The following is a 14750-nucleotide window of genomic DNA, read 5'->3' on the forward strand; positions in this document are numbered from 1 at the left end:
CTGGTGTTCTCGAGTCGTGGCTTGATCGCCGCAGGTTGCGTCACGTCCCACAGCCGGACAGTGCCATCGAACGAGCCAGACGCGATGCGAGTCCCGTCGTGGTTATAAGCGACACTCGTGACATCCTTGGTGTGACCAGAGAGTGCTTGTCGAATCTCGCCGCGAGCAAAGTCCCAGACGAGGACAGTTTTATCTGCGGCGCAGGCGAGCACGTCTCCTGTTGAAGGAAAGCTGGGACTGTAGATCCGCTGGAACGATCGGCCTGATGGCCGGAGGTCACGGAGGTGCTTTGCGGTCTCGGCATCCCAGACTGACAGCTTCCCCGACTTCGAGCCAAAGATGTACGATGCGATCAAAATTTGGGAGCTGTCTGGCGTGAAGGTAGCAGCATCAAAAGGGAAGGATTCGCCTTTGGGGGTTTCCACGACACGATGAGTGTATGCCGGCGCCTCCAGGCTCCACAGAATGACTTGGTGGAACGAGGTCGACGCCATCCAACGGCCATCCCGAGACACCGCAATGGATATGACATGGCTATCGTGCGCGGTCAGGGTCACCAGACAGGCGCCTGTGTCCGCGTCCCAGATCTTGAGGGAACAATTCCTGAAGCCAGACACGATACGGCCGCCGTCAGGTGTGAAGGCTGCGCAGGTCGCGTAGCCCGCGTGCCCTTTCAGGGTGCGGATGAGCACGCCGGACACCGCGTCCCAAATCTTGACCGTTCCGCCTACAGCGGCGGAAGCTATGCGAGCGCCGTCTGGAGAATACTTGACAGAGTTAACCGAGCTGGAATGACCGGGGAGGACCGATAGCAGGGCGCACGTCAGCGCATCCCAAATCCGTATCCTGCCGTCGCGTCCTGGTGAGGCAATCGTCCTGCCGTCGAGTGAGAAGTCGACCGCCGTGACCGAATCGCCCCCATGCGCGGTGACCGTGCCCAAGCAGGCATCCCACATGCCTGGCACGCTGCCGAAAACCTTGACAGAGATCTCGGAGAAGCATTCGTGCGCATACGTCCGTGCAAGTGCAGTCTTTGTCGGGATGAATGACAGGAGCGAATAGTACAGGTGTAGCGCTGAGCTGCTGATCGCAGGGAAGTAGCCGACAACCAGTCGTTCGCAGTCATTCAACAGAATGACAATGTCCCTCGCTCGGTCATCGTCAACACCCTGTCCAGGAACTTAGATGTATGAGCTGTACTCAAGAGTGAGGCGCACTCACCCTCAGCTTCCGCTGGACCTCGTTGATCCCTGAGACAACGTCCCTTAATACCCCGACAAGACTGCACACCTCAATCCAATGTAACAGCTGCCCTTGAACAAACTCGACGAGTGCGTCCAGGATCTCATCCGACAGCTCGCCGTTCACTAGATGAGTGCACCAGTGCCGAGATGCATATCGCAGGTGTGCCGGGATCGCACTCTCTATCCGGCCCAGCAGGCCGGGAACCTCGACATTGAGCAGTGAAGGGTCTCGGATGCCGCAGATGTCTTGCTTCAGCCCCTTCAGCGCACCAAGGCACCTGCGTAGCAGCAGCGTGTTCTGCCTCTGCGAGTTGACAACAAATGAACGGCTCGTACAGCGGCTCGAGTCGAGCAGGAACTCGGGGAATGTCGGATGGATGATGCGAATGTTCGCCACAGACTCTTGAGCGGCCGGTACGACGAGGACGGAGTGGAGACCGACGAGGGAGCTGTACACGGTGTCAGTGGGGAGTTCAAGTAGTCGCGACAGGCCGGATGGGGGAAGGGGATCCTTGATGACGGCGATCGAGCCGAGGACAGTCTTGACTCGGCCCAACAGACCCGTTGATATACTAGGAAAGGCGGTGTCGAGCACTTGTAGGTATAGTTGGTCGAGCAATCGATGAGAGCCTGCGGACGTGAGTATTTTCAGCTGTCCGGCCGGATCGTTGTAGTCCCGGTCTGCGATGAACTTGATGGCTGTCGCAGCAAAGATGAACAGGCCATTGGCCATCCGACTGAGAGTCTCGATATCTGACTTGTCAGGCCAGGACTCCGCCATGTTGAAGTACTGTCTGATCTCCGACAGGGATGCCGTGAAATACTTCCCAATGTCCACGGTAACAAGCTGAACTTCTACCTCGTGAAGGAGTAGCTTCCCGAATGCATTGCGGTAGCCGATAGTATCGAACCTGGTGACGATGTGCCGTTCGGGCCGGCTGGTGACGAAAAATCGAAGAGGGGAGAGATCTTCTGCATGTTTCAGTAGGGTGGATATCACCGCGGACGTGACCTGAGGGTCCCGGCACTCGTCGAGTGCATCGATCACTACAACACACGAAGGAAAGCCGTCACGGAGGTGTTTCAGCGGCCGTATTATGAGTTCCTCGAACTGGCGAGAGACACTAGAGTATACTAGACGAGGATCCTTCCGGAGTATCTCTGCAACCTGTTCCTTGAATGGCTCGTAGAATAATCCGAGGTGGTACGCAATTGTGGTGAAGATCAGCGAGGCATTGCTACAATCGGTGTCCGATCGGGAACAGAAGAAGCTGGCACCTAGGGTGCCGCTGGCGTGACATTGCTGTGCGACGGAGCTTGCTATCGTTGTCTTGCCGGAGCCGGGTAGACCATTGAGCCAGAGGATGTTGGGCTGACTACCAGCAGAATCTTCGGCAGGTTCGGCTGCATCACCACGCATAGGTTGGCCGGTTGCCCAGGTGAAGATATGTTCCAATATTTCTGTACGAGTCCCGTCGAGGCAGGCCTTGCGCTCAGGGTAGCCATCGAATTGTGCCCGAGCCGCATGAGGTGGTACAGAGCCCCCTAGATGCAGGCGATTAGGACAATAACGCCGCCATAGTTTCCGCCTCGATCTCACCTTCCGAGTTGAATAGCAAGCGCTGGAAGCAACTAGGCGTTAGCTCGTTGTCTGTGCGTCTGCTGTGGATCCTCACTTGAGTATCGTCCCTAATAGCGTCTAACTTCTCCTCGACACGCTTCGAGCTCTGCTTCGAGAAATGTGTGTGTTGCTATTGGTCTAAAGTTAATGTCTGTACCGATGATCGAAACAGGTCTGCTACATACGTCCAACGCAAATTCGATTGCGATCATGCTCTCGACCTATGAGTCAAGGCCGCATATCAGCAAGAGAACGGGTCTCCAGGGACCAGAAGCACGAGACGAAGCGCACCATGAAACTCTGGATCGACCATGATATCCTCTGTACCAAACCTGTAACCTTCTCCCCCTCATCGTCGCTTTCCAGTATCCTCCTTAACTTGTTCCGCGACTTGAGACTCTGGGCCTCGTCATCAATCGCCTTCCAAGATCTGCACGACGTCAGCAACCCGAAACTATGCCATCAATGATGGACTCACTCCAGCAATCGATTGACTCTGGCCTCCATCGGAGCGGTCATATTCTCGCCATGCAATTCCGTACACTCTTTCACCATGGCCGTCAATTCCCCAACCTTCGTAGCCAGTTCCTGGATACTTTCTGTGTTCGCACGAGATTTCTGGCCCCAGCATCAGAAGCGTCATTGACGGAGCGGCACACGACGCATACCTGGACCATCGCCAATACAGCCGAGAGGACGCTCACGCCCATCTGCAAGCCCGGGACTCCGAGATTACCGGCGACAGAGTTGTTGAACATGTCGAGAGCTTGCTTTAGATGGCCGACTGCGGCGTCGGGGACCTTGCCACTCCGTAACTTCTGTTTCAGACGGCGCATAGCTACTAGCTGCTGGCGGAGGGGTTCAACTAGTAACTCGTGTCACCGCCTCATGCCCAGAGCCTGTGAAGCACGATGTCACGGGCCAGAGAAGGCGTGTTCGGTGAACACCGATTGGCTACCACGACGGGCGCTGAGGGCGATCATGTCTGCATTTGGGTGGCCGTAGGTCGTTGACTCGGCCGCGAACGGCGGACCAAATCGCTTTAATGTGCTGTCAATGCAAATGTTGATGATGCAGGAGAGAAAGCTTACAAACGTCGCTCTGTGCGTGGACTTGGACGAGGGAATGCCATCGTTTGAATATGAACCAATAAGCGCCGCGGCGCCGGAACCTCTACTATTTTGTAGTTTTGTTGGGATGGCACCTGCAGATCAGGCAGAGACGAAAACACACGAGAACGTAATTCCATGTGACTAAATCTGTGCATGATATTCTCAATCAGACCTCGAGATGAAAACCTAGCAGACCAAGTCGGATATTACTGCACTGATAGTCCTTAGCATCATGAGGTAGGACGAAGTCACAGTCAATGACACGGAACGAAGCACATTTCGTCTCAAGTGAGCCGCCCCTGCCGCATATCGCTGATCTGGCAGCTGCTATCTCGCCGTGTGCGGCATCGCAACTATGCTGAACAACTATACGGTAGTGTCAGCTACGCGTACAGATACACGAACAATCCCGGACGTACTACGCTGTTCCCAGCGAGCACTCAAGCTCGCTCATCAACTAGCCCGTCTATTGACTGCGCCGACAGTTCTAGTCGCGCGTGGGCATCACGTCTCTGCCCGTCGCGCTGGGCTCCTAGGCATCCGCCCTACGACATACGGCCTCCAAGTCTCCGGTCTCGCCGTTCGTCATGATATACGCGCTCCAATTTTCCTTGCCTAAGCCGCTCGCGGTCCCCTGTTCGGCCTTCTCGACAGCCCGCCCAATCGTCGGCAGGCACTGATACCAACATATATATATATATATATATATATATTTGTCTTGCAACTGCGCTTGCAAAGCCGAGGAATTGGGGATGTAGTCGGCTGCGCAGAAGTCGGCGCGCCAGGCGCACAGGTCCAGGGTAATCTTTAATGAAGTCACTGCATCAGACGCGAAGCGCGAACAGGTCTGCCGGGGAGCATGTACGGCTCGACGCGGATCGGGAGCGGCAGTGGAGAGGCTGTACGTGGTGCAATCGGGGAGCAAGAGAAGAGTAGCCGGAGGGGCAGGAAGGCAGGCGCACGCGAGCCAACCCAAGCCAGAGCGCTGTCCAGCATTTGCGAGAGCGGTGACCAAATGGGAGCGTTTTGCGAGGCGTGTCGAGAATCCTGGCGGCTCTTCAGTGGTTGTACGACGCACATATGCACTGATAGCACTCACAAGACGTGGCCGAGTGCTTTAGGAATCCTGTTCGACCTCGAGATCCAGGCTCTCGGTGCTTTTGATGTAGTCGGGTCGGCAGCCACCGCGCCATACGCAGGTCGAAAGCAAAGCGCGCAAGTGCGAAGCCGTGGCCCAATAAAGCGTGCGATGGACGTGAGTTTGAGCTTGCGTAGGAGATGACATGCGTGCTGGATCTATCTGCCCGCCCAGGACCACAGGCTCGTGAGCATCGTCTTCGTGTTCGTCCCCGACGAGCGAGACGTGTTCATGATCTAGCTCGTCGATAAGCAAACGGAAGCGCACAGATGAGAACAAGTGACACGCACCGTGGTTGAACATTTCACTTGGCCAAATGTGATCTCTGCTCGGCAGCACGCCTACAAAACTCGTCGCGTACTCTGGGTTCGATTTCCCGAGCCCTCAACCTTCTCTAGCGCGTCATCGTCCTGCAGCCATAGAACAACACTGATAGCCGGAGCGACCTCCCACCAGACCCCGCACGGAATCCACAGCTTGTCGGGCGAGGATGTTCACACGAGGTTTGAGCTAGATCCTCTATAACAAGTATTGGTCAGACTAACTGCAGTGTGGTCCTATAGGCGTGTTAGGGATGCACGAACATTGAAGCTAACTCATCACCCACCATCGACACCTTTTGCTTACCACTTTCGCAAGCCGGGGTACATTTACAGCAAAGACCGCATCTCTACCGTCTGGCAACGATGACTTTCCTGCATTTGCCTTGCTTCTCCTCAAGAACGGATGACGTCAAGGATACGAAAACCGGCTCGGTACCATGCGAAGGCTGGCAAATGATGCATGATTGGGCAACAGGCTGGGCAATGGGAAGAGGGAGTAGGAGGGAGAGGTGCTTCAGGTCCAGGTTCTGGGCGGTCGTCTTCGAAGAATCCAGCTGCTCAGAAGACATTGCGACGACCGTGCCTATCGGAAGCGAGTAGCCCATCGTGTTGAGCCCCGTGTGGTGCGGGTGCGCGGTAGACAGGATAGGCGACGCGTTCTGCGGGCACAGGGGCGAATGTTATTTCGAGCTGGGCTTCGCCAGATGAGACGGGCGCTACGACGACGACGACGACGACGACGACGAGAGTACGACGCGCTCACGCAGCGACGGCGCGCCGCCACACAGGCGGGGGACTGTGAGCTATATCAGCGTTGCGTCCATGGGTTCAGGATGAGCATACATACCCTCTTTGGTGGAACGTTCGAGTACTCGCTCCTGTTGGAGATGTTCGCGTCGGGAACGACGCGCGGTTCGAGGGCGGGCATGACCTCGTTGACACAGGCCTAAAGCCGCTGCGTGATATCTCGGCGGCGGATGAGCTCCCAGAATGCACACGAGAGTGGCGTGGGGAGTGTCGATGTCAGCCATCCTGCGCAGAGCCGCGTTCACGTCAGCACCGGTTCCAAGACATTGTCTGCGGCGGCAGCGCTCACTTACAAGCGACCTATGGTTTTCTTGGAAATTTTCTTGGCTGGTAGCGTCGAGATTCTTGCAGTGGCCGAGCAAGGCCTGCGGAGAAGGGCGGTCTGTACCAGGTAAAGAACGCAGTGTAAGAGGGCCAGAATAAACGACACGAAAACCCTAACCCCTGGACATTCCCCGAGCGCCGGCTGTGTCTCTTCGCCTGCATCCGTTACGACTTACGAGTACTCTACAACTTAGTTCGCTGAACGCAGACTTTCACCAACATGTCATGACTCTCAAATACATTCTACCTCCCGTATAAACCTCCCCTTTCGATCCATGAGCACCCCGACGATGTGACCGGCTCTCGCGTTCTCCAAGTCCAAGGACTGCCGCCTATCCGGCTGTGAAGATAAATGTGCGTATTCTGCACCTCTTAAGGGGCCCGCCCGTTGATCATTTGAGTTTAGAGGTTGTCTCCGTATTACACCAGTCTGATGAACCCGTCACAGCTCACTTCAGGGCACGAGCCGGGAGGGAAGGTTGTTGGCTGGAAGTACAGCATGGGACCAGGGCATGGGTGCGCACGCATACCCACTCTTGACTGAATATTGTCTGAGAGTCCAGATGCCAAACCTCGCTGCATATTACGACGTTCCGCAACCGGGCGCAGCGACGCAAGCAATCACGAAGACCACTCATGCGCATGTGTATTCTAGGCTTTCACGCACCTTCGGAGCATGCTCTTCAATGCCGAATCTCAGGACGCTCCGCGCGTGTGCAATCCTCTGTGCACCTCGGCCAGGATGACGAGCGAGGCAACCAAGACGGCCTTCTCGATGTCGATGATGGCCGTCGGTGGATCAGCTGAAGCTGTAAGGCAAAGGCGCGACAGGAACGGCGCCATATTCACTTCTCACTCAAGTACGTCTCAGGAAAATTGGCTGCTCCGAGTCTCGTAGCTCACTTTGCCCCACCCAGGGAGGGCACGACAGACCCCAGAAAACGTACGATACGAGAACGAAGTCAGAGCTCGGGGCGAGAAGACCTCATGCGATATCGTATACGGCGCAAACGCATTATTGCGTCAAAATGAAGCGTCGCGGAGCTGTGCCCCGCAAACGTCGTCCGCAGCCGGAGTCGGTGTGATGTAGAGACGTACCAGAAGCCAGTGCGTTCGTTTAACCCTCGAGACTACTTCGCGTCTCATACGGATATCCGGACAGGTCTAGACGCAGGACGCTCGCTGGGAAGTTCGAGCGAAGGAGAACGTGTAACGCTTTCGCCGCCTGATCATGCCGACGACCAGACCCCTGCACTGCTTCCGCCTGAGCCTCTGGGAAGCAAGCACTGGCCTGCGTTCGGACCCAAAGGCTACGATAGTGCCAGGTAGATTGGGGCCATGCCGGCCAGCGCGTCGTCACATTGATCATACCCACCGAAACCAACGGCCAGCGCGCCAAGCCGAACGGTCCCGCAATGCACCGTGCCCATCCCCAAAATGTGGCGAGAACGACGGTTTCGGCAGTCGGGGACCGAGTCAGGCATATTGATCGAGTCGTGGCTCTGTTGAGCGACGAAGGCCCTCCGCAGTGGCGCTATGTTTGTTATTGCTCCCTATACTTCGTCCACTGCCGATTTGTTGGGGAGATCACTGGAACTTGCATGTATTAAATGCCTGCTTCTCGACTACCTACTTTGTAGTCTTCGGATCTCGCAATTTCAATGTTCATCGTCTTCTGTTACTGCAATGTTGCGCGCTGACCTGCCAGATGAGCTTCAACGGACGCAGCTGAACCGTCTTCGAAGTCAGCGTTGAATATGCGCTGACGAGCTTAGCTGGGATGATGATCGTGCTCTCGTTCATCACCGGCTCCCAGCAGCTTTCTGCGTATGCCATCCTATAGAATACCCTTAGCATCCTGCACCCCGGCGTCCTGGAGTCGTCCAAGGCAAAAGCCACAGACATTGCCCTAGCTGCGCATGCACTTAATCATTCGAGGGCTCGTTCTCCCGGTCTTGGTCTTCGTTGCATTCTTAAGGTACGCACTCAGGTGAGCCCTCGTCCAGGCCTAGCCCATACCTTAATCTCTAGCGCTCTTCGTACAGACCGAACCGCCGCTTCACGACGTGTCAAGCACTTGGTACAATGGGATATGTATTCCTCTACATCACAGCGGCGATATACACGTGGGCTGCAGCGCCCGGCGGCAGATACTCGAGTTGTGGAGACAACAAGAGCGGTCGGGGCTTTGGGATCGTGTCCGCGCTCGGGGAAGCGCCCCTTGACCCAGCGCATGCCCTGCACCCGTCCCTAGCGGTAGCGTGTAGCCCGCTGTGTCGAACTCCTCGTGGGACGCAGCAGCGAGACAACAACGCTGGGCGCGACAGCGACACATTTCGTGGGTCTTCAAGTGATTTAGACTTCGGGTGCGGCTTCGTGAGTCGCGGTGGGCATGGCGGCGGCGGCATGGCGCGCTCGAGTGGCGACATGCCATGGACTGTATTGGGCACCTGTTGAGAGCGGTCGCGTCGGGAAATGATATGTGGGTGGGTATGAAGATGATACGTGGATGGGTATGGTCTCGTCAGTCTCGGCCCAGTCTCACAGGCGACGGCGGCAGCTCCTAGAGCATGCACTAGAGCCATTCGGTATCGACAACCTGGCGTAGAGCACTGTCAGTCAGGCGTTGGAGGCACCGTCAGTAAAACTCACACGCGGCCCATTGTCCTGGCTGATGATATCCTGGTCAAAGGTGGCGACGTCCCTGTGGTCCTTCTCGCATGCAGCCATCCTCGTCACGAACGGATGCGCCAGACGAGTGGCGTGTTGTAGGGTTGTACTTGTTGCTAACATGGGTATTGCTTTAGCAGCGATAATCAAGCACCAAGAGCTTACTCTCCTCCATGTGGCCTAGGGTAGACAAGGGCGAGGTCGAGAAACACAGGCGGATTGGCGTGATGAACGATGCTGCCTGCATGGCGCCATGCGGCTCGTACAGGCAAGAGCCAACGGACTGAAATTACGACGAGTGACGCATCGAGGCAAGATAGAACGAGCATACATCTCAGCTAATAGGTCCACACCTCCCTCGACCTCGGGTTCAGGATCTTGTAGACAGCCTTTCAAGCCCCGGTCGGAGCAGTGCTCCTCTACCAGGGCAGAGAAGACTATGTAAGATCTTCTGTCGCGATACAGACATGCATATAACGAGCCATGACGCACGCACTTTGAAAAGTCACAGACTGCAATGCTTAGAGGACCGTGAGTTTCCTTGTTCTAATTTGTAAGCGGGCCCGAAAGGGGGCCAGAGGTAGTGCAGGCGACGGTATCGGTCACGAGGTGACGGAAGAGATCGAGAATGCCAGTCGAGGACAGGCAGGTCGAAAGGATCCACAATAGCCATAAGTGTGCTATGATAGCGAGCATAATCCGGAGTGTACTCACGTCAGCAGGCTTGAGGGCAAGGTCGTGCACCTCTGGCCGGAAGAGGGCGATGTTAGCGGCGTGTAGAGCGGCGCGTACTAAGCCTTTCTTGGGAGTTGCATGTTCAGCGTGGTGAGGGCCATCTTCGCAAGTTCGTTGGCGTCCCTGCATTACCCGTCAGCGTGCATACGTGTCTGAGAAAATGCACGACGCGACAGACGTGAGGTAGCGGCGGCGCACGCCCTTGTCGGCTCGTGGACGTATGATGGACGCTATACATCGCACCGGCACGGGGGACTCGGAGTCTGGAGCCTCGGTGTGGCGTCGTCAGTCAGCTCGCCTGCCAAATGTGGCAGCCACGTTCTCCGCAACATCGCGAGAGTCTTCGCGACGCGTGGGTCCAATGGGTCTTGAACAAAGCCCAAGGCCTAAAGCGGAAACTTGATCTGGCCTTGTGGCGTCCGGGACTCGGCGACGCTTTTAGTCCGAGCAGACCGGCCCCGACTTGGCTCTCCTCGACGTCCACCATGAGTCGATGTTCGCCCTGCATCAGATATTTTTACACAGACTTCTCCTTAGAGAGATCCCCCTGATTATGTCCTATGCTCCATCTGAGTTCTGGTCTCCTTACCGGTCAACGCTGCGAGCAACCCCATCCCTCTGGCATAGAGCTAAACAACAGCCATTCTATCCTGCCTCAGAACCAAGGCTCCTTCACCGGTCTTTTGGACAAAACATTACCTCCTGTGTGGCTCCTGGAGTTCAACAAGCGGCCAGTCTCGTGTTTTCGGTGCACCCAACAGGAGCGAAAGGTTGTCGGTTGGGAGTATATCGTGGAGCCGGGCCCAGGTGCGCACATATACACACTCTCGGTCGACTGATTCCTGAGAATCTTCAGCAGAATGGTCTGGACGCAGTGCCGGATCTCTGAACAGCTCGCCCGTGTCCGATACGCCTGTCGCCGCCAAAGTGAACCCGTTCTCCATAGCAAAGGTGGCATTCGGCGGAGCAGCTTAAGGCGCAAAGCACAGGCGCAACGAGAAGGGCGCTGTTAGCAGGATTCACGAGAATGCTCCTCAGGATGACCAGCCGCTGCGGCGCGTTAAGCCGTAGGATCCCAAGCTTCGACCTGTTGTGAAAGGCCTACGGCAACGTCAGACGACGTACTCAAAGAAGAGCAAGACGCGGCTCGGGGGCGACAGGATCTCGTAGGGCACCGAATATAGTATGGTCACCTTTGAGAGCTCACGAGGCTACGCATGGTCAGCTACTCTCTGCTGTTCGAGCTTGTACATTTTGCACGGTGATCCAGGAGCTCGTACGTTTCATTGGCTCTTGAGACAAGTTCTATCTCTCACGCAGATTTCAGGATTGATGGACACGAGAAAATCTTTCACTGAGACACAAGCGAAGAAGAGCCTCTCGCTCGTCCGTTGCTCTATCATGCCAACGACCATGTACCAGCTTCACTCCTTCCTGGCTCTCAAGAAGCATCGACCCAGACTCAGCCAGATGTACAATATTCGAGTCGTATATCCTTTCGTCAATGGGTAGCATCTTGAATTCCCGTTCTACCAACGCGTTATCTGGATGTACTCGACAATTCTGCGTGCGGACGACGCGTAACGCAAGACGATTTTTGTGCAGCAGTCGTCAGTCGCAATCGGGCAACCTCTACATGTACGTCCTTCCTTTGTTTGTGAGTACGACTGCCTCGTACTCAGCTTCTTTTACAGTGCCGAATACATTGTGGATGAAGGCGTGCTCGGTCCACCCGACGAATCGAGCGGATACCTAGGCTTCGAGGCCCCCCAGACGTGCAAATCACATATGTTCGCAATGGACGAGCAAGACCGGCAATGCAGGGACGTCACCACTGGCCCTGAAATTCACCTTTCCCGCGCGTTCTTCATCGTGACCTCAGGCGATACGAGCCTAATCAAGCTTGAATGTCTACGTGCGCCTGTAATTCCCGCTGCGATACCGGCCTCCCTGCGTTGAACGCTGGGCCCGAGCCTGCGGGTGCAGCGGTGACGACAACACCTCCCACCTCTCTTTGGTCGCAAGCCCATACCATTCCTCCTCGTCAAATCATCGTACCAGCAGCTCCATCCATTATAGTGACCGCCGGTATCGAGCCAGTGGCGAGATAACAACGCTCCAAGGCTAACGTACCCCCGATGCCACCCATTCCCTCTTTTGTACCGTCCGACGGCCCGTCGCCCGCCCCTATCGCCACATCAGGATCCTGTCGCGCTTGCAAGACTCGTTCGGCAGTCGGCCAGCTTGGTGGTTCCAAGGCAACCAACTGGCAGGGCTGTTGGTTAGAAGCATACTGCAGGATCGGAGCTTAGGTACGCACATATACTCGGCTCAGTCGGCTGTTGTCTAACAATTCGCAGAATCGCTTTTTGGTGCCGTGTCAAATCTCGCGAGAGCTTGGCGCCGCCGCCGTCGCCAGGAAAGGCTTTCTCGAAGCGGTGACGGTCGCTGGTGAAAAAATCGAAGGCTCACCATACAGGCGTAGCAACATGCGCGCTGCTGCTACGATCTACAACATATCTCAGCAAGGATTGGCCGCGCTAGGTTTCAAGGTTCGACTCGTACCGAAAGACCCACGAGCGGCGCCAGATGCTATATGAGAAGAATAGAAGAGCGTGCTGAACGTTGAGGACGACAAGATCTTGCGCGACGTGGAGGTCGGCATCGTCGCGTTAAAGAGGAAAGTCGCGAAGGAGCGGGTGGGCGATCTCTACGGTACACTTTTTTATTGCGGCCCAAAATGTCGTACGTGTATTTCGCTCTCGACGCAACTTTCGCTTCTCACTGAGATCGCAGGGGTGACAAACTTTGCGAAGACGTGACCCAAGAAGAGCTCTCATGTCGCCGCTCTTTCACGATTACGATCACATCTCGACTTCGTCCCCTTTCTGGCTCTACGGGAGCCCGACTGCACTTGAATAAGACGTACAGGCCGGTCGAGATGCATCGCTTGTCTCCGTTATGGGCTTTCTCGAGCAACTATTCAGCATCGCTGAGTGCGTCACGAGCCAAGTACTTAATCGGTCCACCTAACAAATCGAGCAGACCCCCGCGTTTCGAGGTTCTTGAACCACTCAAGTCGTCTCGTACGTCTATAGCCAGGACGGAGAGCACGACCGGTGAACGACTACGATCCACAGCACAAGAGCACCGCTGGTGGCATTAATATTTGCTTCTCTCGGATGTCCTTCGTCGTGGGGTCAGGCAGCTTGAAGCCTAAGCAGTGCCAGCTACGACGCCATCTTTTCCGGGACGAGCACCAAGTCTGAGCCTGCTGGTGCAACGGCAATAAAATCGCTTCTCGCGTTTTGTGGTCGCAGGTCAATGCCTTTCCCGCTTCCCGAAGGCAGGTTCATTTGCTTTCAATGCTCGAACGCCTCCCACCGCCACTTCCTCCCCGGCAATGAGGCGTCTTCACCAGCTGGCATGAGTCCTCAGCTCCGCACTTGAGCCACAGCGGCACGGAGCTGCGTTGCGCACTTGACGACCTCGAAGAAGACGAGGAGAATGCCGAGACGCCTGGCCGACGCGACGCGAGCAGCGAGCGCGGCAGAGGGCTTCGCGGTATGTATCCGCGCAGTCTGCTGCGAATGCTGATTCCTGCTACGGCTGGCACAACTCGGAGAAGACCTCGCATGGCAGCGCGACCAGTTTTCGCCTCCCGCGGTCGTGCCTCGCACCAAACCGGTGGCGACAAAGTCGAACGCCATTGGTGAGGGCAAGACTAAGCGCCCGCTGTTCTCGCTCGAGAGCCTCAAGACGAGCGGCATCGAGTTCGCGTGGGGCGTCGCTTCACGACTATGCCGGGATCACTTTGGTTTTAGCTGTAGTCGTCCGCCGGTAGGCCTTACTATCTGACGATTTGGACTTGACGAGCGCCTATCATTTCGCGACTATGATGTTTGCACTGCGATTTTCACCGTAGATGAGGTGGACCAATGTCACAGTATTTATGTAGTGCCACTTGTACGTATGACATACATCTATGATACATTTGCTTTAGAGACACCATATCCCTGTACTACTGGAACTATGCTCCATCTATGCACGAAGGCGTACAGCATCCTGAATACACTATTACGTATGATTACTGTGCAATTTGCCCAGGTACCTATTCAATTCTGAGAAATTCAGTCTGTACCCGCTCTTGAACACTACATTGTGCCCACAGTATCCCACGATGCCCCCGCGTTGCCAGCCTAGCGGAACCCAACACAACCGGGTCCGCCGAGACGGCGTCAAAGAGAATATCCAATCGTCCTCGATGTAGTATATAGGCCAGGTGCGACGCGGAAGCCATGGGAGAGGGGTCGTCACTTGCGCATCCGCATCGACAGGGGCCCACAGCTGGACAAGTCGGTTGTTGTCGTCGACCAGGACTCCGGAGCCGTCGGGGGACAGGTGCAGGGTGCGGTACCAGGTATGTGGGTCGAGGACGAGGAGACAGGCTCCTGATTCAGCGTCCCAGAGTCGCATGGTGTTGAACGACTGGGAGGAAATGATGACGTCCCCGGCGGGAGCAAAGGCAACCGACCACGCCGGGTAGGCGTGCCCCTCCAGCTCCTGAGTCAGTCTCCCTCCGTCTGCATTCCACACCAGAACGAGATTGTCATAGCCTCCGGACGCGACACGTTCTCCGCTGGGAGAGAAAGGCGACAGAGACAACCCGGTACTTATGGCCCCTACATATCGCCAGAGATGCTCCTGGTGGCCAGCATCCCAAATGATGACAGTCGTATCGTCGGAGCTCGTTGCAATACGTCTGCCGTCCAGCGA

At 56.0% G+C, this 14750-nt stretch overlaps 4 protein-coding genes across 4 annotated transcripts; 1 reads left to right on the top strand and 3 right to left on the bottom strand.

The window, feature by feature from the left end:
- Positions 1-89: 89 nt before the first annotated feature.
- On the bottom strand, positions 90-2808 carry PHACADRAFT_131855 (uncharacterized protein; the record flags this gene model as incomplete). The annotated part of the gene is made up of 3 exons (XM_007402151.1): positions 1261-2808; positions 500-1169; positions 90-217 (listed from the first exon to the last, which is right to left on the bottom strand). Coding segments are annotated over exons 1-3 (2202 nt in total), but the record flags the coding sequence as incomplete, so codon positions are not given.
- A 2977-nt stretch (positions 2809-5785) lies between these two features.
- Positions 5786-6469, bottom strand: PHACADRAFT_201874 (uncharacterized protein; the record flags this gene model as incomplete). The annotated part of the gene is made up of 4 exons (XM_007402152.1): positions 5786-6097; positions 6202-6234; positions 6286-6384; positions 6437-6469. 4 exons carry the CDS (start codon positions 6467-6469, stop codon positions 5786-5788), a joined length of 477 nt encoding a protein of 158 aa, XP_007402214.1.
- Positions 6470-7043: 574 nt separating this feature from the next.
- On the top strand, positions 7044-8251 carry PHACADRAFT_265728 (uncharacterized protein). The gene is made up of 3 exons (XM_007402153.1): positions 7044-7429; positions 7487-7676; positions 7732-8251. Exons 1-2 carry the CDS (start codon positions 7246-7248, stop codon positions 7657-7659), a joined length of 357 nt encoding a protein of 118 aa, XP_007402215.1. The 5' UTR covers positions 7044-7245; the 3' UTR covers positions 7660-7676; positions 7732-8251.
- Positions 8252-14315: 6064 nt separating this feature from the next.
- Positions 14316-14750, bottom strand: PHACADRAFT_47578 (uncharacterized protein; the record flags this gene model as incomplete). The annotated part of the gene is made up of 1 exon (XM_007402154.1): positions 14316-14750. A coding segment is annotated over one exon (435 nt), but the record flags the coding sequence as incomplete, so codon positions are not given.

The sequence above is a fragment of the Phanerochaete carnosa genome (genome assembly GCF_000300595.1).
Source record: "Phanerochaete carnosa HHB-10118-sp unplaced genomic scaffold PHACAscaffold_35, whole genome shotgun sequence".
In the NCBI taxonomy this organism is placed as follows: domain Eukaryota; kingdom Fungi; phylum Basidiomycota; class Agaricomycetes; order Polyporales; family Phanerochaetaceae; genus Phanerochaete; species Phanerochaete carnosa.